This window comes from Lissotriton vulgaris, unplaced genomic scaffold (assembly GCF_964263255.1).
Source record: "Lissotriton vulgaris unplaced genomic scaffold, aLisVul1.2 SCAFFOLD_535, whole genome shotgun sequence".
Classification (NCBI taxonomy): domain Eukaryota; kingdom Metazoa; phylum Chordata; class Amphibia; order Caudata; family Salamandridae; genus Lissotriton; species Lissotriton vulgaris.
Genome location: NW_028250319.1, coordinates 698038 through 724901, shown reverse-complemented (window position 1 = coordinate 724901; position 26864 = coordinate 698038). Strand labels below are relative to the sequence as shown.

The 26864-nt window shown below is 44.1% G+C and overlaps 1 protein-coding gene across 1 annotated transcript in view; it reads right to left on the bottom strand.

Annotated features, from left to right (window-relative positions):
• The window catches only part of LOC147663291 (IgGFc-binding protein-like), a 248438-nt gene that overhangs the window by 1426 nt on the left and 220148 nt on the right, over positions 1 to 26864 (bottom strand). Inside the window, exon 7 of the mRNA XM_086950554.1 lies at positions 7495 to 7654. Within this exon, the coding sequence (XP_086806680.1) occupies positions 7495 to 7654 (160 nt within the window). The remainder of the gene's footprint in view (positions 1 to 7494; positions 7655 to 26864) is intronic.

The following is a 26864-nucleotide window of genomic DNA, read 5'->3' as shown; positions in this document are numbered from 1 at the left end:
TTGCTGGATGTGGTCATGCTGAGGCTGATTTCTTCCATGTAAAGTAGCACTGCTCATTTATAACAAATTACTGGGAGGAGATACTGGCCCAAATCAGGACTGTATTGAGGTGGTAGGTCCCCTGCGTACTTAAACAATGTCTGCTGGGCCTACTCCCAGAGAGTGCTAAAAAGAAACTCACTAGACGGCTCAGGATGATGGGCCTTATAGTGGGTAAGAGGCATTTTGCAATCAGTTGCTGAATTCTACGGCCCCCCTTCATTCTGGATCGGAGGAAAGACTTGCTGGAGTGGACTGGGGCAAAGGAGGAGAACATGCAAAGAACATGGTGGGGTGAGAGGGTGACAGATGACTTGCTTTCCTGGATAGTTATGGTGCAGGTGCTGACAACACCTTCGGAGGACTCGATTCCCAAGTAAATGCACAACTATTAACATTCTGTGTGTTAGAACTCTAAACGTGGTGGTGCTGGACGATGGATAGGGCTTGCGGACAAAGATGTGATAATCGACCCTCTGCAAACTTGCACAGCCTATCTTTCCAAAAACCATGAGTGGGTTCTCAATGCCAACGTGCTACATAGCATCTATCAAATAGACTTGTTCATAGAAGCAGGTAACACAAAAGCTCAGACTGAGCTTCAGGATACTATTAACTTGGGTGGAATGAGAATGCCCTTTTGATGGACAGGTCAGGGAGAATTATGTATGTGTTTTCTTGCCATGTGTTGGATCCTGAATGTGTTGCTCAAGTGCACTGTCGCAAAGCCAGAAGGAATTGATTGCACCCGAGTAGCCACATCAGGGGCCTTCTTTATTTATTTGAGCAAACACACAGGAAGTTGCCACACAGACTGGATCTCCTGTACACATTTGGGGCAGATCCTTCCATTGCTGAACTTTTTGGCCTGCTTTCTGAATTCCTAAATTCTTACAGTATGGATATTTTAACCTGCCACAAGACTGCATTGGAGTATTACAAGAAGCAACGTAACGTTCCAAAAAACATAATATGCTTTTAAATGGTATAGGTTCTCTTTCTGGAGTATCCAAATCAACTGTGATCTCTCAAGAGTTCAGACAGAAGTAGAGATTCCTTACCTGCTCCACTTGGCAAGGCCTTCATCATTTGAGGGAAATTTAGCGCATCCCTGCCTATAGGAAATCTGTAAAAACTTCTTACTTTGCATTTTCTTTTGTGAAAGTTTTCCTCAAAGGAATCAGCAAAGTTTTTCCTCCTGCTAGTTCTCTTCCTCACTATGTGTGCTAAACACAGTTAATGGTTCCACCATTTGAGGCTAAAACCAAGTCAACATTTACTTGGAAAGCTGTCGCTTTGCATCAATTCACCTCTGCCTACAAGGTAATCAAACTATAGGCATTGGGCTCCCAGGAACTTTACACTATGTCCTTTAAGAACAAATGGTGATGAGAACTCTCCCAGGTTTTCAACAGAAAGTAATTTCAGACTTCTATATCAATTGGGTAGTTGCCTTACCAGCTTCCTTTCCTAACCCTTCAGCACCAGCAGAGGGAGTCCTCTACATGTGGAACACGAAGAGAGTTTTAAAATTCTGCTTGGACAGAACAATAGAAATGAGGCAGTGGATGTGATTGTTTTGCTACACTTTTGTATCTGGTAGATCCAAAGTTCACTTCACCATGGAAAAGTAGCCTTTGTGGCTCTAATAGGGAATGTCTCTATTTCAGATATTTGTAAGGCTCCAACATGGACATGCGTTTAAACTTTCATGAGCCTCATTAAGATGTTGGTCAGAAAGGCTCCAAATGGCATTCAGAATTTCCAAACCCATGTTGGATCCCATGTTTCCGCCCGACTCAAAAACATTTCTGACTTTCCAACTCAGTTCCGACTGTCATTCGGTGACTACAAATTGATCGAAGCAAAATCGTAGAGGTCTATGGACTGCCATTTCCGACCGACGTATTACAATGTCAGATTCTGACAGCTTTTCTGAATCGGTTTGTCTGACATGAAACGGCTGTCGGAAACTCACTATGGGGGCCCGTAGCAGCCCCCCTTCACTCAGCCGCCTCAGGTTGGGGCCAATAGGAGTACTCATGGGACTGCTCTATAGAACCATGCACAGTCCTTCTCTCAATGTGAGCCTGTGTTGTTACTCAGAATACAGGCTCCAATTGAAGTCAATGGAAGTCCAACCGAACGGTGTTCGGAAAGATTGGAATCAGTCCGTCAGACTCACCGAACCCGAGTCGGTCGGAAACCATTCCGACAAGGAGTCGGTTGGAATGCTTTCCGACCGACATCGTAATTGGGCCCTATGTCTTCATCTGTGCTCCTCGGCTGCTGCCCAGCTAGGACAGGCTTCCATTCTAAATTGATTTGGGTGACAGTGGATGCTGTTTTTGCTCTCTAGTCTGTCTTTTTCTAGTGGGATGGACTTGTTGTACTATGCAGTGCTCTTGACTTTTCCACCTAGGATCCTCTTGGGTTCATAAAAATTAACTGACCTACCTATCACCGTGAGGGATGATGGGACAGAGGTGAAAGGGTGAGGCCCTTCCTTCATAGCACCAGCTTTACTTCCATTTCTATTACAGTCTATCTTCCAACATTGCACTCCATCTCCTTCCTTCTTCCTTTTATAAAAGGTCTGTGACAGATGTTTCTGGTCACAATTTTCTAAGAATAGGGAGTAGTTTGTTTTTAATCACTTCCTTTCAAAAGTGAAAAGCATTTTGGCAAATTGTAACCTCCTTACATGCTACGTAGACAGTTTTTCTTCTGTGTAAATTGCGCTTTTTGCATGACATTCTGTTAAAGTTATTTTAGAAAAGTTTCCAATAGGTGTGTTTACGAATTCATATATATTTGGTGTCTTGTCTTCATCTTTCATGGTTAAATTGGTTTGTGTCTTCTCATTCCTCTTTGTTGGGACTTTCTCTAAAAAAATAACCTGGGTCTGACTCCAATTGTAGTTAGAGTTTGATGGGCCCTCACCTGAGACTTGTTCATTAGATGATTCAGAAAAAGTTGTAACTGAAAGAATAATAAACCAGTAGTTTAAATGTTCTGGCATTCAGGGAGCACTCTTTTAGCCTAAAGTTTGGAATACAAATCCTCTTTAAGCAATGTACACTGTTTCAAGGTTAAAAATATTTTAATATTGTCTTCAATGTTTATTCTTCAATCTTCTTAGCAATCATTTTGCTGATTGCTTTACTTTCGCTCAGTAACTCATTGTCTTTTCTTTGATTTTCCAGTTAGGAAAATTCCTACAGGTTTTTCTTGTTGATTCTTTGTGTGGTCTCCATAGAAATGACCATTCAGTTGCGATTGCAATTTTGTCCAAAGGCATGGTTCCTGCTTTAAGTTGTTAAAGAAGTAAGTGTCCATGAAGCTCAGTCAACATATGCTCCTTTTTCAGGACTAATAGTTTACCAGCCTCATTCTGTTTGCCAGTGGTTGAGGTGGGCTCAGATGGTTGACACAATGAGGGAGTAGCTAAGAACATCTGAATGTCTCCATTAGGATATTTTATAAAAGGGTCTCATTAGAAAATTATCTGGACACTCCTAAGAAATTCGGATCCTTCATTTTGGTTTGCGACTAGACCAATATTCTGACCACAAAAAACATTTGTATTTATTATTTGGTTCTTGCTTTCTCAGACATCCTCTGAAGTCTGTCTCCTTTTGTCATCAGACTTTTGGGGAGATGCGCAATTGGTGTTCCCGATTGACCGGAGTATGGGTTTTAATAAATAAGAAGAGGTACCATATGTTACTCGTGAAGAAAATTGTTACATTTGGGCCATGATATGATACTATTCTTGAAATGGGTTTCCTTTTATTTACTCTTCTCTTAGCATCGAGATAGCAGTTCAAATGCATTGTAGAGGTAATGATTTTGAAGTAAGGAATTTTTGTATTGGCAAATTGCAACTCTGCTTTTATTCTTTGCACAAAAATTAATCTGGCGAATGTAGCCCTAAATCTTCATCATAAATAGATGAAGACATACATTTCAGTCCTATAGAGTATTCATGTGTTATTATGTTAGTAGTTTAACCCTTGACATCTGGAATAAAGGTTTGCATTTGCACTCTGGAATCTAAGACGTTCTGAGTATAAATGCCTCCAGCTTAAATTGATGAGTACTTTGGAAGACTGGTTATCCTAAAGCATTTAGTGTTACCAAGAGGGACTTCAGGTTTTTTAACTAGTAGTCAGGTCTATTTAAACTAGCTCATATTAGTGATGAAAAGAAGAAAAAGCTTCTTACAGCTTATGGTTTTATGGCATGCGCTTCAATATTCATTTAGGAGAGTTTTTCAGCAAAGTTTTCTGAAGGGGGCTGAGGTGGGTGTCCCTGGGCCAAGACTGGAATATGGGGGGGGTGAGATTCACAAGTGCTGGTGTAAACCATATACAAGTATTTACCTGAAGGCTAAGAAGGAAGGGAGAACAGCGGCTGAGGACTGACGTAGGCAGGGACAGGCTTTGACTAGGAAACTGAAAGTCTGAAAAGGGAATCTATAGGATAACAAGTTCAACCACAAAGGTTAGCATAAATGATAGTTTGTATGCTCCCTGGATAGTGATCTATTTGTGAGGGGGGGTGATCTCATACAAAAGCAAGGAGCTGATTAATCTCACAAAGTTCATTTAGACACCCAGCAGCCCCTATGGAGAAGGAGTGCTAGTGGTTCTCTGTGCCAAAGCCATAAGCCTTGGAGTCTAAGTGGCACCCGTGGAAGGTCGGACAATCAAAAGTACAATATAACCACTAGACAGACCAACAGGGAACAGAACAAGAAAAAACAAAACATAAACTGGGCTCACGGAAAAGCAGGATTGAAATCAGGGTCAGGAACAGGACTTGAATAGACTCAGCTGAAATACTTAAAACAAGGCTAGGAAAGTACAGTAAAAAAAGACACATCAGAAATATGCAGACAAACAGGAACACAGAACACAAAGCAAGGAGTCTCAGTTAACAGAGCACATCAAGAATAGTGCAGACAGGAGACTATGATCAATGACTAACACAGGAACAAAGGTGAAGGAAAACAAGGGACAGAAAACAGATACTGCACAATAGCAAACATAAGGAACATGGGGGCAGTGAAAAGGAAACAGAATCCACCTGTACTAACAGCAGCAGGAACACAACAAACCTCAAGGACATGCAGAAATCAGTTGCAAATCACTGGAATCTGATCTCACAGGGCTGAAATAGCTGGAGGTTCCGAGGAGGAGCACAGGTACACGGAGAAAGCCATTTGCAGGGAGAAAGCCAAGTGTAATGACTTGACCTGGTGTAGGGAATCAAACAACCACCAGTTAAGGGAAGGCTGAACTTGGACCTGGAAAAGGAAAGGCCAGGGGGACCAGGAGACACATTTATAGAAAAAGAAAACCTGGAACAGAGCATGGATTGGAACAGACATAGAAAATTGTCCAGAATGCAAATATAAAGGGGTCAGAATACCCTTACGATCCAGGAACCAAGCTAGTGAATAGGGAACAACCAGCAGGCCATGATGGACCTGACACAAAGAACTACAAGGACCTTAATGCACCAGGGAAGTGGTACAAAAACCTGGCCTGGGAGTTGGGGGGAAACGAAGTATACTGTACAGAGTGGTGAATTCTTTCCTAAGTTGATGAATGGCCGATTCTCAGAGGGCCATTGGTAGTCAGTCAGTCATTATTTGTATAGCACAACACTGTTATCCCTAAGGTTATCTGGGTGCTGGAGGTACTGTGTCTCCGTTGAAAACCCATGTCTTGAGTGACATCTAGTGGCAGGATGTCAAAATCCTGATTTATGTCGTCAATTGATAATCTTAAGCAACCTTAAGCCTTCATTGGTCTTCAGGCAGCTCTTGAGTTTCCTAAGGTTTCACCTACTTGAGGACAAAAGTTTATGTTTTTCTCCTTCCTTGAATGTACAATTGCCGTTTTTTTCTTTTTAGAGTTACCGTCTTTGTGTGACTCAGCAAAACTCCTATCTGCAAGGAGTTTCTTCTTTGTAGCATGCTCCACATCAAGGAGTATGAAGAATGCAACCATCTCTATTTCCCATCTATAGTTAAGATTGAATAAGGGTAGATTTGTTTTTGTTCATGGATTATAAATATTTTTATGATGTTATTTTAAATGTTACTAGAGATTGAGGAATTCTCATCCTATTCTGATTACCAATGTCTCTTCAGAGTCAAGGTCTGAGATTCATACTGTTGAGGTTATAGGAATATTTTCTGTTGGTGCAGCTGGGGATGATTGATATCAGAGGTTCAAAATATTATGTTTTGGTCATCTAAGAGAGGCTGTATCCCTTTTGTATCTACCTGTAAGTTCTCACCATTGTTTGATTGCTCACTATTTGAACAAAGGACCTCTAAGTTAAATATAGATGTGTTCTAGAGGTGATTTATTCAAGTCATGTTTATAGACATCTTTAGGCTTTAGGCTTTAGGCTTCCACTTAGGCTATACTCTGGTTTCTCATATGGAACTCAGTGAATTCAGTTATTTTTGGAATTATGGTTTCCTTGTAATGCAGGCATTTTTTAAGGTTGATATTGAACTTATCATAGCATGTCCTTCTTTTCCTACAGTGTAGTAATGATAGCATTGTCTTTTTCCGCACCCAGGGATGGTGTTGTCTTTGTAGTATGTCTTGTGGTTTGTTTCTGTCAGACTGTGATTATGACATACTGCTTGGGCATATCCTCAATATGTAAGGAATGGGAGGAGAAAGGAGATGTGAAGGTAATGTTTAGATTACTTACCTGTAATCTTCCTTCCTCTTCTCAGTAGTTACAAGCCTCTCGGCATATGTTCCTTCTTAAGAACCTCCCTCAACAATTGGATAGAGGGCTTTGGGAACCAGGATGGAAGGGAGCAAGCTACTGGAATGAGGGTGGAGAGGAAAAGGGATGGGAGGAATGTAAGAGGGGTCCAACTGAAAGAGACTCTCTGTAAAAAAATGATCTGTTGAAGGACACAAGTAATGCATCGATGCTCCAAGGAAGAGACAAACACATGAAAAGGAATGAAGACTACTGCAAGTTACCAATAAAAAGTAAGCAAATGAGAGTGACAATGAAGCCAAGTGGTAAGCCCACTGTTAGAAAGCTAAAGGTCTTGAAGAGACAGTGAATGCTCTGTCTAGCTGTGACCTAAAATTGACACAAGAAAGAGGCAGTGGGGGTTGATATGAAAAAGAGCTTGGGAAGTGGTGACCATTGGCATCTGGAGGATAATTTGTCAATAATACTGGGATGAAGAAGGAGGAATCGTAGTCATTAAGGTTAGTGGTATATAATCTAGATGATGATTTTATCTGCATGTTCAAGTGTCTCGCTGCACTCGCACCTGTACCTCACTGTTCATGACAGTAACTCACTGTGACTGTGCTCACACCAGCTTCTAGCAGGGCTCATACATCTGCATACTTAAAAATGTATTTGCATAATTTTTCTTCATCAATCCTTATGACTTACCTGGCAGGTATTTGATGGATCTTTCAGGCAAAGGGACACATTACACCACATATAGACGTCAGGTTGGCCATTAAAGATGAATGTCTCAATCTCAAACATGACTTGCAGGGACTGGCCATTCTCAACTACCTGTACATTCATGGCTTGTGTCACTGCACAGCTGCAAAGAGAAATGCATTGTGAAGCTAGATTTTAATATCTGCATATAAAAGTACAGTGCTTCTTAAAGACAACGGACTTGCAGGGCCTGATTCACAAAGGCAAATTAAACTGAAGTCTATGTCTACTACTTTTTGGTATTCAGAAAGGTAAGTTACTACTAGTAACTTTACTACTGGTAAACTTACTGGTAGTAAAATTTATAGGAGTTCTAAACTTACTACTAGTAAGTTTACTAATAGTAAAGTTACTGGTAGTAAATTACCTTTGGGAATACCAAAAGTAGTAAACTTGGACTTAACTCCAAGTTTTTACCTTTGTGGATGGGGCCCGCAATGTGTCCGTCAGTGCCTTACAATAGCGATGGGTGAGATTTTTCTTATTTTACAAATGTGTGAATTCAGTTCTTGTTATAAATACAAAGCTGAGGTTTAAAAAAGTAATTAGTTCCCAGGATGTAATTGTTTTTTCATCTTTTTTAAAATACTTGAATATGACCTTATTTGCTTGTGGATCATTTATAAAACAAAATGAACTTCAGACTTCTCTCGTTCCAATTTAATAGCACAAAAGAACCAAAAGCCAACATATGTTTGGAAACTTTGGGGCATATTATCAAGGGGGTTTATCTCTGCTTTTTTGGCTTTAAAAGACAAGAAAGCGGAGATAAAATTATCTCCCTATTACCTAGCTGTCGCTAACACCAGTTAGCGACAGCTAGTAGGAGATAGCGACCATCTTGGGCCCCACTTTGCATGTCAGTGATATTTATCACTAATGACATGCAAAGTGGGCGTGCCAAGATGTTAGCGACTGGAAACAGTCGCTAACATCGCTATCTCCTATTACCAACTTATGGAGATATTCGCGCTAAGCGCGAATATCTCCAAAAGGTAACACCTGCCCTGAGCAGTTCTTAGCCATGTTATCCAATGGGAGGTGGATAACATGGCTAAGAGCAGTAGCTCGGTAATGCATGAATATCGCGGACTTTTCAGCGATATTCATGCATTGCGGCCGATTTTTATCGCATTTGCGATAAAACCTTGGTAATACGATAAAAATCGCTGCAGCTCAGCGGTAAATTTTTGTCTCTAACCAAGCAATAGCGATAATTATCGCTATTGCTTGGTAATATGCCCCTTAATTTTTCACTTCTTCAGGACTTAAAAATAACATGTATGGTATTGTGTAGTCAGTTATTGATATAGGTACTGATGTACAGTTTCACCATATACACACTTTGCCGTGAGCATGATAGCATTATTCTATCAGTTCTGTTTGAGTCCTGTAGTAGTAAAGCATTCAACCTGCTGCAACCAATTGCACTGAGTTAGCATGCCCACAGCTACATATATGCACTATCACTATCACAATCCATACCATACCACAATTCCATCATCCATGCATTCACCACGAAAGGGTTAGCTAACAAGTAACTTGAAATAAAACATAATAATTGCACTTAAAATTTTATTTATATGGCACTTACTACCCCTGACAAAGTGTTGAAGTTCTTTTCAGCAAGCAGCATGCTTCTCCGGAACGCAAAATGGATCAACGGTGGGTTAATAAATGGAATATATTTTTTTAATTTTAGCAGTGGACATGTAAGTCTGTTTGTTGGATAGGTAGCCGCTCTATAGAGCAACTAGAAACCATGGTATGTGAAACAAATATATAGTCCAGTCTGGCTAGTTTTTGATGGGGGTGGGAAAAGAAAGTGTAGCCGGGGTTGTATGGGTGTTTCATCTCCCAAAAATCTACTAACCCGTGGGTATAGCAAAGCGCTTCCTTGGCTTTAAAAGTTTTTGGTTTTCTGCCTTGATAATTGAAGTTATGTCCAGAAAACCAATTTGGTGGGAGGTTAAGATTAAAGTCGCCACAGACAATCATGGGTACTGGCCAATGTGCGAGTTCATTAGATAAAAACAGCAATAGTTCAGGATCGTCAATAACACACCCATACACTGAGCAGATGGTGAATTTTTTCCCCATAGCACATTGGCCCTCGGTGATTGCCCATCTGCCACATGGGTCTGCAGCAGATCTTGTGAAACGGAATTCACCACCACGTGCCAAAATAGCCACCCCACGTGTTTTGTTTGCCTGTGTTGTAGCAACAACTAATCTATATCCCACATTTTCAATAGGTGTCTTTGGGACTCCTCGACATGGGTCTCGCTATTTTTTGTCTTTTTTTGAGATCATTAAGCCCACATATGTTGATAGTCAATATTTTTAGTATATCCATTTATAGATGTAACATTTTTTTGTATATTTTCAAACATGCTCTTTTTGATCGTGCGAAGTGCCAGTTTTTCTTTCTTACTTATACGCCAAGTCATAAATTCTGAACTGCTTTTTTGCCTTTATGGTCCCCTTTTACTATCGCTGTGAATGTGCCAGCAAAGAAGTCTTCCTAACTGGAAAGGAATGCAACTCTCTGTCGGAAATTTACTCTCTTGCAAACATGTGACTATTCACAGAACATTTAACACTTAGGTTGCAAATTTGGTCTGTTATCTAAAAGGAATACCAGGTCCTGCAAAGCTCCCAATTATTAGTGTCCTTTCAAATAGAAGTTATTTAATGCTAAGCAATCAAGATTTTTGTGCAATGTGAGCTGGGATCCGAGAAACTGTCACATGTTGTAATAACATCCTCTCCCCCCCGATGCAAGAGATTGTGGATAGCCCATTGTGGCCTTCCATTCCATCTTTGAAGGCTGATTTTAACAAGCTATGCAGACTCAAAGCACTATTTTTTCATAAGGACTAGCACTAAAATATGCTTGATTAACTTTTGAATTGCAAGTTACAAGGACATCCAGTTAGATACAGTCCTTGTTGAACACAAAGCTCCTGCTACATTTTGGTAAATTAGTTCATATTTTTAAAAATGCATCTAATACAGCCACTCTTGCACATTTCTTTGAATTGTGGGCTTCGACTTAGACAGTTCATTTCAAACAATCTTCAGAGTAATACCGGCTTTTATTCATTCCCTAGTGTGTAGGATTCCTTCTGCCGTTATTCCTCATTTGTGGCATTTTAGTCCTATTTTTGCTCCTCCGCTATAGATGTTCTGTTTGCAAGCCCACTGTAAAAACCACTGCTTAATTTGTGTCCTGAGAGAATGCTTCGATGCTTTGGAATTTTCCTGCTTCAAGAATTGGACCTTGATTGATCATTAACATTCCAACCTGCCTGGTTTACTTGCATACAACCTGTGTTTTGCTATCTCTGGTACCCCTTTAAATGGCCACAGGATATTTGCCTGGCTTTGCAGACACGGGCTCCATGGACATTAAACTGCTGATGAGTCCATTAGTTACCCATTTAGAGAGTTGTCCTCGGAGGCCACAGCTTCTTCACAATGCGATCAATGAGCCAATCTTTCCAGAGCAGATTTGGGCATCGGTACCAGTATCACTTAATACTGGCTCTAAAAACTCAGATGCAGGTTGCATGGCAGCTTTCTCAGCATCGGCTGAGAACAATAATCATGTCAGTTCTCTGGCCTTTGTAACCTGAGCTGTCGATCAATTGTTTTCTGCGGGGACGGAATCAGTTTTGGATTTTTTGGCCTTTAAATTTGCAAGGGACATCATGTATACCTCTGATGCAACTTAATGTGGTTAAATTTTCTAAACTAACATGTCTGATTTTTTATTATTATTATAACCTTTTTTATAGCATGCTTAGAAGAAATGATTTGAATTTTCTTGTTTTGTGACCTCATTCTTATTAGCCCATTGTCATTTTTCTCTTTGTTAGCCTATATATGCATATTGTAAAATGCTTTTGCTTTGCACGCGTTACAAAATATCATGCTTGTTTTCGTGCCACACTTCTTTTACAAATAGGCTGCACATGTTTTCGCATTTTGCTCTTCTCCTGGGGTTCTGTCAGAACATCTCATACAAGGTTGAATAACACTGTTCTTTATTATTCTCTGTGGTCTGACACTAACACCTTCACATAATAGAGAAATTCATCTGCTGTTTTTGTACATAAATTCTTATCATTTAAGCCGGAACTTGTCAATTTGAAAATAGAAAGAAGGCATTCCCGCAGAGCAAAGATCCGGAGAGGAGAGAGCAGCACCAGCTGAGAAGTAGAGCAGCTACCTTTGTACACCACTAATCCCAGAGATCTCTAATATATCACTGTGCTCAATACTGAGGGTAGGTTAAGCTGATCTGTCATTCAATTTGAATAGTTTGTAAAATATTGTAAGATTTCTACATGTCTCTTTTCTGTTTATTGTGGACATGTATGAGTGAGAGAACAAAAGGTGATGATATACTACTGCAATACCTGAGAGGGGCTAGAGTGTTATGCTCTGGGGTGCCAATTCACTTGTCTCTCTCTGGAAAGGTTAGGAGAGTAATTGAGGCACTATGAGCTAGTCGGATTTGGGCTCATAGCTACTGGTGTGGTGTGAAGACTTAGTCCCAACATTTTGACGTCCCATTTTCAATCAATTCATAAGCAGGGTTGTGAGGCAGCCAGGAAAAGCACTGTAGTGGCTCTCCTGCAAGTCTGCAAGTTTAAAGGTGTCTGTTTTGGTTTGAGGAGGCCTGATGGCTGGAAGTCCCTGTTGGATGGAATCTGAGACACCGATCACACAGTGCAGGTTTTGCCGCTAATGGGTTGGCGTCTAAGGTCAGTGGAAATATAGTTGCATGGAAACGCGTCACAATGGCTAAAACTTGCTACAAGGCTCACTAAACGAAGGGGAGCAGAAAGAAGAGAAAATGGAGGAGACCAAGGTTTTAATCAATGAGTCAAGGAGAGTGACAACCCTATCAGATGGTAACATTAGAAAAAAGGCCAAATAAATTGCATCAATCAAACTAGAGAAGGTAGAAATGGGAAAAGGTAGTGCTATCTCAAAACCAGAAGGAATTATCAAAAGCTTTGATAAGCAAGCAGGTTATACATATAGAAGAGCCAGTTTGGAAATTTTCCTATTTATTGAGGAATCATATCTGTGATACATCCCCCAAGAGATGGTGTAATTGAGTCCAAATTCATGGTTCTTGTGTCTACAAACCCATTGCTTATCCTTCAATAGGAAAAAAACAATTTAAATAAGGAACAGTTTAATACATGTTTGTTTGTCAGTTACCATCCATCTCATTGTGTCCTCATTGTGGTTTTGTTCCAAAACATGTGTAGTGAGTTTGGTGATATGGCAGTGACAATGTAGGTAGCTCTGATGTGTCATCACAAAAAAGGGGAGAGGGTCCCAAAATAAGTTCCACCACCCCACAACCCCCAAGTATATAGTACACATACCAAAAGGGGGTGGGGAACAACAGACACTTTGACGCAAAGACAGGACTATGAAAAACTAAATTATTTGAAAAAACTGCCCGCACTCACACACAATGTGCGTGACATGCTTCATCATCGAGTCTGCCCTACTTAACTATGGGTTCCTGTACAGTGTCACAGTGAAACAAAGCAATGCATTGCGCCTAGATCATGTACTGAGTCCACACAAGATAATGCAACTCAGTTCGCTACTAGCATGCCCTGTGTAAGGAAGGAACAAGGTAAAGTGTCACAGCGCAATTCAGTACAGTGCAGTAAATAACCAATGCAGTGTGCTATGCTAGGATCCCCTATCCTGCAAGAGAAACCTAATGTAGTGAGTAGCGCACTAACCCCTGAGTACGTTAAGCACCTCTAGTGTTAGCCGTTGTTCAATAATCCAATAGTTCATTAGCAGCCAATATGCAAAGTGTTATATGACTGTTTTTAGAAGTTGTGCGACCGGTTGCCCCCAATACAGATCAGCGATGACACCCAAGTTCCACTCCGGCCTTGGCCCCTGGACTGCCCCATTCGGGACCAGCACGGACAGAGATCTGGGCCGAAGCAACATCTATAATTTATCTTTTAAAATTTGGCATGCCTATAAAGTCTTATAGGAGATCAGGACTGAAAAGAACCATTTTGATACGGCCCTAGCGTAAACTAACTCCAGACTCTTTTTTAGCCCACTTTAAACCACAGCAGATATGTCAATCTGACACTGTGGAACAGGCTACTCGCATTTTAGAAACTTCTATTTTAGCTGTATTAGATGAGGTCGCCCCGTTGATCAAGGTTAAAGTAAAAAGTAAAGCATCACATTGGTTCACTGTGGCTATGAAAATTGATAAAAAAACTAGTAAAACAGCCGAACGTCAGTGAAGGAAAACCAAAACTGACGAAGACCGCAGGAACTACAGGCAGTCTCATCCTAACTATATAAAAAACATCAAATGGGCTAAAAAACATCCCTAACTCAGCGAATAAACAATGCTGCTCACTCTAGCAAGGAACTCTACAAAATATTGAAATAATTCACTTCCCCTCATGTTAAGCAGTCCTCTTTTTCTCCTACTCGTTAAATAACATTAAAACTATTTATTCCTCTTTTCCTCATCATGACATAGATTTCCATCACCCAATTAATAATACGTCTATGGCACCTCCACCACAGGCAATAAATGACATTCCCCTGTTAACAGAATTTGAACCCATAACTACGACTGAAGTATTAGAAGGCATAATCAAGAAGGATGTATGACGTTACAACGCATACTTTTACTCCGCATACCATTACAACGCGGTATTTACAACGCATACCGTTACAACGCATAGCGCTTTGGGGTGCTGGATAGTGGTAAGTATAATTTACTATTCTAACTCCAGTCCCCGTGGACCCTAGGGAAGGTGTTGGATAGTAAATTAAACTTACCTCTTATCCTAGAGCGCCCCCCAGCGCAATGCGTTGTAATGGTATGCGTTGTAATGCCTGCGTTGTAGTGGTAGTGCGTTGTAAAAAATGCGTTGTAACAGGTGCATACCAATCAAGAATAAATCAGGTTCTCCAGTAGACACTTTTCCACCCAATACTGCATTAAGATCATGCCCCTATTTGCTAATGTCTTAACAGGAATTTTTAACATGTCACTGGAGCAAGCTAAAGTTTCGAAGAGATGGAAACATGCCCAAGTCAAGCCCATTCTCAAAAAACCTCTGGCTGGCCCTAATCTACCAGCTAATTATTGTCCCATCTCACTGCTACCCTATTTTGGGAAAGTATTGGAACATCTAGTTAAAAAAACGTCTCACTGCCCATTTAGAGAACCACGGTCTCCTGGACCCCTCACAATCAGACTTTTGGGCCACCCACAGTACGTAGACTGCAGTTGTTGAAATTATTGACAAACTGGAAAAGAGAGATTCAGCAATCCTGGTTCTCCGGGATCTGTCTGCTGCCTTTGATACCATCTCCCACAGTATATTGGAACATCGACTGTGGGAGGTAGGTATCAGAGGTAAGGCCTTAGACTGGTTTGAGAGTTATCTGGCGGACCGTTCTACTACTGTTCTCGTTGATTGAATAGTCTCTTGTAGTCATCCAGTTACAGGTGGGGTCCCACAGGGCTCAATTCTCACCCCCATGTTGTTCAATCTATATCTAACACCTCTTGTTGGTATCATTAGATCATACGGCTTTGAGACTGTGTTGTATACCAACGACACCCAACTGCTTGTCACCTGTAGTTCGGATCAGATCAGATCAGATCAACTGTATGAGTACTAACAAGTTAACATTAAATGGCAGCAAGACTGAAATCATCTTGTTTGGGAGAGCTGATGAACTCTGGGTGCAGGATTGGTGGCCCTGGGACTTGGGCACATGTCCCTCTCCTAAGACAGCTTTGTGTAACCTGGGAATCACCATTGACAGTTCTCAGTCTATAGAAACCCATGGTATTCAGGTTTTAAGGGGTCTGCTATGGGATTATGCGGAATCTCCGCAAAATCTTTAAGTGGCTACCCATTTAAGCGAGGAAACCAATGGTGCAAGGTCTTGTGATCAGCCGTCTTGATTACGGAAACTCTCTGTTTACGGCTCTAATTGAAGACTTGCTTTCCAAGCTTCAGATCCTACAAAATGCCGCTGCTAGACTTATTCCTAATCTTCCCCCTGGATCCCCCTCCACCCCTAATCTTAAAATCCTCCACTGGCTTCCGGTGCGACATAGAGGCATTTTAAAATCTTAAGTCTCACCCATAAGATAATGTATGACACTGGCCCACACTACCTATCAAAAAAATTCAATGGTATACACAGGAAGATCTTTAAGGTCTGGTGCTACATCAAACCTTGTTCAGCCTCTCATTTGAACCTTGCGTAATGGCGGCCGTTCATTCTCTTATCTTGCCCCCATGCTATGGAATAAACTACCATCACACCTCTCGTCCATAGTTGACCACAGATGCTTTCGTAAAAAGCTGAAAACCTGGCTATTCTCTCAGTAATTTCCGCTTTCGGTTTTTGGTTGCTGTCTTTATCACTGTCTTTTTGTTGCTAGCGATATGAGACCACCCGGTGAGATTTGCGCTTTACGAGAATATCTGACATTGACATTGACAACAGGCGCACACAGCTGCCAGCAGCGAGAGGCCGAGAGAGTTCCACTCCTGGCCTGCACCCTGCCCCAGGCGATGATCCACTTTACCTGGGGGGCGCGACCCCACTCTCCTTTCCTGCCGCAGTGGCTTGGCCTCACTCCAGGACATTGTCACCATGGGCAAGGCACGCTCGGGCCGGTAGTTGAGCTCCTGCAGGGCTGCCGGTCCAGGCCGCCAATGTTCAGCACAAACTCCTTCCATAAAGCCTTTCCCACAACGCTGAGGCTACCACACATTGCCTTCGAGGGCCCAATCACTTGGCCCACCTCTCCAGCACAGTCAGGACTTCTCCGTATCCTGGTGCACACGGTCTTCAGGTGTTTTCCACTAACCCCCGGCTCTCACCACAACATGCACACTGTATGTCTAAGTCTCACCTCTCCTCCTGGTGCACACGAGGTACCAGGCGCTCTCTACTAATGCCCTGGCTGCACCACCACACGCCGACCCGCGTGTCAGAGACTCACTCCAACTTAGTGCCTACGAGGTCCCGGAACTCTTCACTAGTGCCCGGAATGCCCTGCGACATGCAACCCCTTTGCGTCCCGATGCCCACAATCCACGGGCACTCACATCTGTAGCAGCACCAAGACACACACCCTGCGTGTCAGAGTCTTGATTTGCTCCGGGTGCCCACATTCACCATGGGCACCCCTTCGGAGGCCTCAGGCTGCCACGACATGGTCCCACCAGCACGCCACTTGAGATATCCTGGAGACTTTTATGTTCTTGTGTTTCCGAAAAGGAAGCCAGCTCACCTCGGGCCCTTGGGGTTTAGGATGCAGCATACAGCAAAGTCCTGCTCAGGAAGATGGTATGGCATGACCCACTGCAGTGCCCTTTCAGTCTCTCCTCGGTCAAGAGCTACAAACTGCCCACAAGCTACAGATCACAAACAAAAGGATCAAGTATCTCTCACGGCCTATTCAGCAACTCTTCCTGAGGCAGAGGTTTTCTTCCCTATCGTGGACAGGTCAAAGCCACCAGAGACTAGACCAGTCCACGGCATCTTCAAAGCACTCCCAGCACTACTCTGAATGATGCCGAGACCGTTCTCCACGACATCGTCAACATGACAAAAACCTAACCAAAGTCTTGGGGTTACAGTTCTTCTAGTTATACCATTCCTTGTCTTTAAAGTTTCCTTGTGCTCAGGGGTCCCCGACCCTTCCCTAAATCAGTCTTGCGTATCTCTACCCCAGTGTCACTATTCTCTCTTTGATTCTGGGGGTCAGGATCTTTAATCACTTAGAGGGAGATGGGTCTATTGTTTATGGCTCTGAACCAGGTCTCTTCACCTCGCAAAGACTCTCCTACTCCCCACTCAAGATGCAGGGCAGCCTGGCACCCTCTCCACCCCTCCCCAGGGGCACGACCTCCCTCAGCCTTTCTCACCTCTCCCAGATCCAGGCAGGTAATTCACACTCTGCTGAGACAAGCAAAAAGGTCCAAAGCACAAACAGCCGTTTCTGTACACACAGCGACAAAACCATCTACCCAAAAAGATATGTTATGATGCTGTGAGTTCAGACATACCACACTTCGCTGTTCCATTTCCAATTCTTGGGAAATTAGGCGAACAATACTACACCCAGCCTCCCCCATTCTGTCCTATGGGCAGGATGGCCATTCACCAGGGAATATGAAATGGAGCCTTTTCCACTGTCAGGGCCTAGCATCCACACTGGTACAGGTCCTGCCTTTTGCCTGCACTGCACCCTGCCTAGGGGTAACTAGGACGTCCTACACGGGTGCCCCATGTGTATGAAAAAAGGAAACTAAGGCCTGACAAGTGGTAGCACTTGTCAGGACAACATGCTAATTCAGCATAATACATGCAGGCCCTACACTGAAGACCTATGTACCCTCTCTGCGCATTTTCTTTAGTACTAGCTCTGGCACACATGGTGTACATCACTTCTCGTAAGGTAAACATACCAATCAGAGACAATCAAACACCACTAAAATGTATAGAGAGAACATCTGCACTTGCACACTGATTAGCAGTGGCAAGTACCTTCAGCACCTAAATTCACAGCTAACTGTCAGGAAAATGGTCTAGGTGAAAAGCAAAACATTTAAGTGAACTTGAGGCAACAAGGCCAAATCCAACACATGCAAAAGGGAATACTTCAGTCACAGGATGGGGGAAGTGTGGAATCCTACACCATATTTAGAAAATCATCCCATTCACTGTAAGCATTGACTCAGACCATCAATAAATACTCTTTAACCATACAGTTAACAAGCGCATCCAATTAAATAAACCTAGGACAATGTGGTGCTGTTTTTGATGCATCAGTAATATTCTCTGTAAAATAAATGTAATTTCATTGACTGGGACCCATGGTACGTATGTCAGGATTCCCTTTTCCATGAAGGTCTCATAAAACTCAATTAGTTCCTTCGTAAAAGAACAGTTCACAGCCTTGCGTACAATCCTCCATCACTCGGAAAAGGATGTAGCCTTAGGGCTAGGGCGGTCGATCTCGGACCCGGGGAACCAGTTTGAGTCTCGGCAATGACGCTACACATCCTGTGATTCTGGGCAAATCACTCAATCACCCCGTGCCTAAGAAAAATCAATGTTTTCATCTGTAACGAAACTGGTGCTCTAATACCCGATGCCTCAGGTCTAGTTTGCGCTATATAAAACTCTAATAACTAGTATAAACATACCATCCAATCCCTTAGCAGAAACTGGACCAGTAGCATAGCTTCAGGTAGGGAGGGGGTGCCCCATGTGTAAGCAAAAAGGAAAGTAAAGCCTGACAAGTGGTAGCACCCCCGTAAACATTTCTTCTGTAGTAAGTTGGGTACAAGTGTTTTCAGTTTTCAGTTAGGTATGGTGAAGTGTCTGTCAGATTTTACCATGGACTTCTACATATCGACATAGACAGAAGCACTTACATACATACACTCTCTCTCATCTCTGCCTATAGAAGATAGAGGATCAGAGATTTCGAGAGGAAGCACAGAGGGCGCTAAAGAGTGGCGACAGAGCAGCAGCAGCGGGAGTGGCGGTGAGCGGCAGCAGAGCGAGGAAGCGGAGAGAGCTGTGGCGTGCGGCGGACAGCAAGCAGGAACGCCGCCGCCGCCGGGACCCGAGATCAGAGATCAGATCCGAGGTCTGAAAGGCGATTTGAAGGGCCGTAACCCGGGAGCCGGACTCCGGACTTTGGACCCGCCGCCACCCCAGTCATCGTCACAGTGCCTGCTACAGCCTACAGCCCACAACGGAGGCGAGGGGAACGAGGCAAGGAGAACGTGAAGAACGCGGCGGTGGCGGCACGCGGAATGCAGGGATGCAGTAAGCGGTAAGCGGAGACCTGCACCTTTACCGCACTGCACCCGCACCTCACCGCCGCACCGCACCGCTAATCACCACGTCACTTGCCACATTCACCCATACATTTACCCGCCCCTCCCCCAGCGTCAAGCGAAAGATAGCCGGCTGTAGAGCAACAGCAATAGTGGCAGCGGCATCAAACAGTGGCAGCAAACTGCGACTAATTAACCAAAAGTGCACAAGCACAAGAGCACAAGTGCACAAGTGCAGCAGCAGCAGTAAGCGAGCTGCCTACCAACCTACCAACTCACCAATTTAAAGCAGCCTAGCAGCCAAGGCGAAAATCAGCGCTAGGCGTGAGGCGCGAGGATCCTTCTTGTAGCCGGCGGACCCCACTGAAAAGCGCGTGGCAAGAAGTAAGAGGCAACGCCAAGAAGAGCAACGCAGCCCCCCCACCGCCTGTACCCTTCTGAGCGGACTTTGCTCAGGTCCTCACCTGGGGGCTTTGGTTTCCTCCAATCGAGCAGCAGTAACCCAGGAGCCGGCAAATCACCTAAGCCACCTAAGCCAACCCAAAATGAGGACCAGAAACTCTACCCTAATCCAACCGCAGGAGAAGCCCCGGCCGCATAGCTCTGCCAAGAGAAGGAAGGCGAAGCTATTTTACCCCCCAGTACTAGAGCTAGGGGGACCTTACCAAGGCCCAGGGCCCTGGGATGAGGAACATGCAGGGGGAGCGGGAGCGACTGGAGCTACTCCAACCTTCCCGGGACAAGACATCGACTTCATTGAGGAACTGCCTGCTCCTTCCCTCCCAGCCCACCCCCCATCTGACATCAGGGGAAAGCCTCCTAGAACCCCGAACCAAAACATGCTCAAGCCCAGGCTCAGCATTAAAGACCGCTCAAACTGTCCCGCCGGGAACAGAGACATAAGAAGTTTCTTGAATCCAAAAACATCCTCTACCCCCACTTGTTCCAGCTCTTCGGACAGCTTGCTCGCTATCAAAGTAACAGAGGAAGAAGAGTTGAAGCCCTCAGGCAAACAGGATACCTCTCTCACCAACAATACTTACCCTCCAGAGTGGCACGCGCCCCAAACCTTTGATACTGGATATGAAGGCACTTGGGCACACCCAACCAAACATCACAGCCCAGACTCTTCCCCCCTCAGCGGACTGCCAGCGGAGCAGCCCTTCTGCAGCTACAGCGAGCATATATGTCACTTCAGACAGCTCCCATGCCGACAAGAGAGGAGGCACAACCCCCCCCACCATACCAACGCACACAGAATTGTTCTATGACTCGCCGGCCATGGAGGAAGGTGTAACCCGACAATTATTCGACAGGACCCCAAAACACTTACTGAACTTACCTAGATCGGGCCTCCAAGAAGATGATAAAACGGCCCCATCCCCGCCCTCGGATAGCGGCCCTGTAAATACTAATCATCTATCATCAATCAGTGAAGCCCTTGTCTCAATGACCGGCGCAGCGATAATGCACGCGGACAAGCTTGATGTGCAGATCAACATTCTACAAATAGTGGCAAATCTGATATCGGGGATAGATTCAAAACTGGACAACTTAAACGCCCTGATACGCAGAGCGCAGGACAGCACACAATTCAAACAAGAGTCATGCAGTTGTAGTCCGATTCTGCACAGTCTAGAAAAACTTCCAAACATCATGACCACTCTAATAGAGGACCTCAAGGGTGAAGCAAATAAAAAAAACGGTTTGAAGAGTATGCCCTCAATCACACAGGGCCCCGCCATGGCACACTCCACGGATAACAGCCCGGCCATCCCCTGCCCAAGCAGCTCGGAAAAGCCAGCACCCTTGGCCTCGCCCTCTCCTGGCGGCACAAGACTAATCCTGACAAAGGCTGAAAGTCAGGAACACCAACCAACCCTCAAGCCGTCCAGCCCAGAGTCACAAAACCTGTCAAGGAAAAACAAGAAAAAACTAAGAAAACTCAACAAGGAGAAGAAAAATAACGCATACGCCACCAGCGTTATTCACAATTGGTTACGACCCAATAAGCAGCCTACCCTGGCAGCCCCCATGCATACAGCAGAAGTCACAGGATCATCGACCGAAAACTTACACATCTTCACTTTAGCCCAGGACCGAAGCTCGCTTGCTCCCCCCCTGGCTTCTCAACCCGCGACAGCACCAATAACACAAAAACATGCGCATGATTCGCAGGCAACCAACCTTGAGGAAGCCACGCAACACCTGCAGGAGCCTCGCCAAACCAGATCTGAGAACCCAGCACAAACCAAGCTCACAATGAGCGAAGCAATAGCCCCCGATAATCCAAAAACTATCAATGTCACCATCGGAGACTCTCAGAGCGTCCCCCACGGGCCAACTCCCTTTAAACCGGAGCAAGCCGTCGATAGGCAACGGAATAAGCACTGCTCCTCCAGCACAACGCCCATGGAGGCACCTCAAGCGACAATAGGACCAAACCAGCAGACAAACTTTCACCTGCCCGGCTCGAAGATGACACCTCCAATCAAAATCCAGGGCAAAATTTGGCTTAAAGAGGCCATTCCAAGCCAAGCAAATGAATAGGACCGGAAAATACTGTTATATCCAGAATACACCTCTCAAGGAAAATGGGACATCCTGAACCGAAGTAAACTCTAACACTCTGCGCAAAACTGCCGGGACTGGAAGGTATAAAAACCAAAGACATCAAGACCATCTCTTTCCTGCCCCCAGATGCCGAAGAAAAAAATGAAACAACGGAATTAACCTTCATCAGACCAGACCTGGCGGAGGCACTGAGGAGCCAACAACCATTACTAGAAAGCTGGGGCATAAAGATAAAGGCAAAGCCGACCCAAAAATATCCTTTAATCTTAAAAGCATCGATCCCACACCGTAAGCCGGACAATCAGCCACAGGACATGGTTGACTTTACATCCACAAACGCTCCTACCACCCATCGGTGAAAAATTGAGTCCGTTCTCCAGGGGTGCAAAGGTAGCATAAACAACAGCCCAATCAACGGCACCCCAATTAAGATCACAACAAACATCACTCAAGGAAAACGATTGTTCACAACCAGGGGTCACTCCTGCAACGACTGGTCCTGGCTGTCATCTGCACTAAATCCCAGCTCCTAATACAGCCCGCCCGGCAAATTCAGTTCGAACATCTCAACATGCTGCTAGCGAGCGAGAAAAAAATCTAAAGAAAAAAGAGAAATTCACCGAGAGTCTAAAAATACTAACGTGGAATGTCTCAGGACTCAAAAAGCTGCTACTAAGCCCAGCTGCGGTGAAATTCTTGGAGGAAGCAGACATCATTTGCACACAGGAAACTTGGCTGACCCATCCACTCTCACTAAGAGGATATGCAGAATATAGTAAAGCGGCTAAAAAGACCAACATATTCGGAAGACCATCAGGGGGAAAGTGCGTCTATATAAAACATGCCTTGAACATAGAATTCTTGGAACTACATAATCTACCAGACACCCTACAGGCGGGTATTCTGAAATTCTCCAACTCGACCAATGGAATCCCACCAATACTACTAATCAATATCTATCACAACTTGCAGGAGAATACATTTAACTCGCTCATACTCGCAAATCAATTAGAAACTTTACTGCTAGGCTACCCATCATTAGACTGCATTATCCTCGGTGACTTTAACATTCATAACATAGGGGTTTCAACCAAGCAAAAACAACACCGCGGGGGGACTGAAGCACTGAATGAATTCTTAAACTCTCACAAACTGGCGACGGCCCACACATTGCTCTTAAATAACACCCCTGGAGCCTTGATCGGTCACACGTATAACAACCAAACGACGATCGATTACATCATCTTAAGCGATAACCTGCAAGACAAAATGATAAACTTCATGATTTCCTTACGTAATGATAGCAATCACGCAGCCCTAACAATAACCATGAACTTATCGGTGCAATCACGATATCAGCCGATATGCGTGGGGGCATCAGACGGCCAAGAATTAACAAAACTGCCCAGAAGAATAAAATGGGGGAAGGTAGCCACAGTAACCTTTAACAACTGGGCAAACACGTGGGCAGGCTGGCCCCCGCGTAAACACAACCAGGAGATGATAGCCATATGGGAAGGAATCACCTTGACCCTAGCGGCAGAACTTAGGGGAGGTGGAGACAAACCCAGGGCAATCCGCTGGCACCCTCCGACCACACTCGGATTCAAAGCAGAAATTAAAACCAGTGCAAAGGACTTAAACAAAAAACGTAAAGCCTACAGTAAAAACCGCACACCTAAAAACAAAATCCAACTGCAAGAGGTTGCAAAGAGCCACTCCATAAAAGTGTGGGCCGCAAAGCGTAATCATTGCGAGGCTCAGTGGCTGAAAATTTTCGATCTCTTGAGCCCCGGAAAATCACAAGAGTTTTGGAGTTACATCAGTCATCTTGGTCGAGGCACAAATCATAGAGAAAACTCCCTTGAGGCATCTGTCTGGGTCCGCCATGTAAAAGCGCTTTACCAGGAAGAAGGACTTACCATCAAGCCTCACAACACGACCCCACAAAAATTGGACCCGGCTTTAACTACTAACACAACACCCCCTCCCGGAAAAGCTCTAGTGTCCAAAATATTAAAAAAAATTCGAGCAAACGGCACACCGGGCCCCAACGGTCTACCAGGCCACCTATTCAAATCAAACATCGAATTCTGGTCTGAAAACCTGACCTACCTATTTTCTGACTATTGGCTGTCGGGGGCTGTGCCTGACTCATGGCGAGGCTCGCTCCTGCACCCAATTCATAAAAAAGGGACCAAATCAGACCCAACAAACTACTGCATGATCGCCCTGTTGGACATTGAGGGTAAAGCTTACACAAGTGCCATCCTGAAAGACCTCACAGACTGGGCAAGTGAAGAAAATCTCCTGCCATTCTGTCAAACCGGTTTCAGACCAGGGTCCTCGACCGTAGATAACATCACAGCACTCTCTTACCTAATCAATCGAGCACGGCTGCGTAAAAGCCTCCCTTTATTTGCCTGCTTCATCGACTATTCTGCTGCGTTCGATGGGGTAGACCGTACCATTCTATGGAGAAAGCTGGTCCACTGTCACAGACACGAACCGCGGTTTAAAACAAGGGTGCGTGTTGGCGCCTCTACTGTTCAACTTATATACAGCAGACATGGAGACAGCCCTGCTGGGGGCCACCTTAGTAACACCAAAGATCGGGGCAACCAAAATAAAATTTCATGCAGTACGCGGATGATCTCGTAGTTCTGGATCACACAAAAAAAGGACTCCAAAAGGCACTCACCGCCCTGGCAATATATAACAACAAAAACAGGCTGGTAGCAAACCAGACTAAATCAAAAATAGTCATTTTTGGGCACTACCCCCCAAAAAAAAGAGCAAAATGGAGCCTCGGCCATTTAACCTTGGACAGTACCCAGAAATACTTATACTTAGGGGCCTCCTTTCATGAATCAGGGTCGTGCGGTACCCACTTAAAGAAAATACAGGGTAGAGGTAAGTCCATCACCTTTGCCCTATGCAAACTACAAGCCCTTATACACAGTCCATCAGCAACAGCCATTCAAAGAGTCCTCAAGGCCAAGTTAATGCCGGCCCTCAACTACGCACAACAGGCGTATCCAGGCAAATTAAACAAGGAGTTGGAAAAAATCCATTGTGGGGCGTACAAGAGACTGTATCACCTGCCGAAATGCATAAGAAACACTCTAATCCGCCTGGAATTCGCCCTTAACCAACAAACCTTGGAAGAGATGGCAGCCCTAAGTAAATATTATTACCTCGTAACAGCGGCACGCGATAACACACTAAAGGCCGTCCTGAAACACATCTTTACTGAACCAGGGAACCCCTGGTCAGCTACCATCGAAGCTGCCATGACCCAATTGAACCTGGTGATCGAGTCGTGGAACCCAGATCTTGTCAATTACACGACCATCAAACACGTGATAAAGAGACAAGTGCGTGCACGCTCCCGGAAGCTGGACTTGGAGTCCCTCAGGAAAAGAGCCTTCCATGAGTCCTTATGCTTGCCACACATCACGCACAATCCTCGAAACCATCTCACGCAGGCCGTGGGCCTCCCAGCTCTCCACAAGATTCTCGCCTACAGATTGCACCCCCTGCCGCTCAATGAACTATATCACCCGGAAAATGCAGGCACAGGAGTTCGGGATTGCAGACTCTGCAACTACAAACGAGAGTCACTGGCCCACTTAATGTTTTGCTGCCCCGCTCTACGTGCACCCCGCACACTCTACCTTAGGCCCATTCTCAGGGACGCTGGAACACGCACAGTCAAGGAAGCAATCCATCATCTATACACCTTGAGCGTAGTAAAACAGATGGCCTCATTCGGAAAATTTATACAACAGACTCGGCTCGAGTTGACAGCAGCAAAGGCCACGCAGGAATAGAGACCTTGCTGTAGGACCCCCGGTGGCCCTCACAGGCCCCCGACTGCGTGCGCCCGTATGAACTTTGGGAACTTCTTATAAACGCTTGTCACCAGACATTCTGTGTTTTTTTGCCCTTACGAACTTTGGGAACTTTTTAACATACGCCTGACTACTGAAATGTTGTGGTTTTTTAACTTTTGTAATTTTATACCTTGATCTTAATGTAATGGTTTTAAGTAACCACACAATAAAGTTATTCATTCATTCATCTCTGCCTTAAAACTTGGTTAGTTTCAAGTATGCAGTTTGCACATCTCTCTCTTTCCACTGCATCTTGAGCCTTCCTCATGTCCTGCTTCTCATTATGCTTTTTAACTAGATGTGCCAGTGTGATTGCTGAGACATCGGAAATTTACACCCCCAATCTTATTGATCTTGTACTGGACTCACAATATCCAAGGCCCTCTTGCCCTATGGTTTGGTGGGAAACTCTTGGAGTAAAGAGGTGTTTCATGAATTACTTTTATCTTATCACTACAGTCACATCAGATGCAATCACTCGATTCTTGGTGCGGCTTCTTATGTTGCCCTCAGGAGCTAAATCTATAATTTTGCATCTCAGTGAGAAAGTTAATATCTGTTGTTCACCCCTAGAGAGTTTCCCTTCATAAAGTGCATCCTAAATCTCCTAAAGGGATTTGAGATTGATTTTTAAAACATGTTCCATATCCAGCCCTCCATCACATAGCTATCTAATTTTACTAAAGCTGCTTCTTCACCTAGACATCTTTCCCACTCTTTTTCAGCAATACTTTCACTAGATACATACATAAAACGGATCAAATCAATGAAGAACTGGTTTAATACCAGTTCTTCATTGATTTTATCTTTTTTTAAGTGTCGTTTGTAAAAATAATTTTCGTTTGTTATAGTTTATACAATATATCAAAAACTTGCTAGGTATGTACCAATTGTAATGAAGTAAGTAAGTCCTGGGGAGATTTTATCAGTTTTT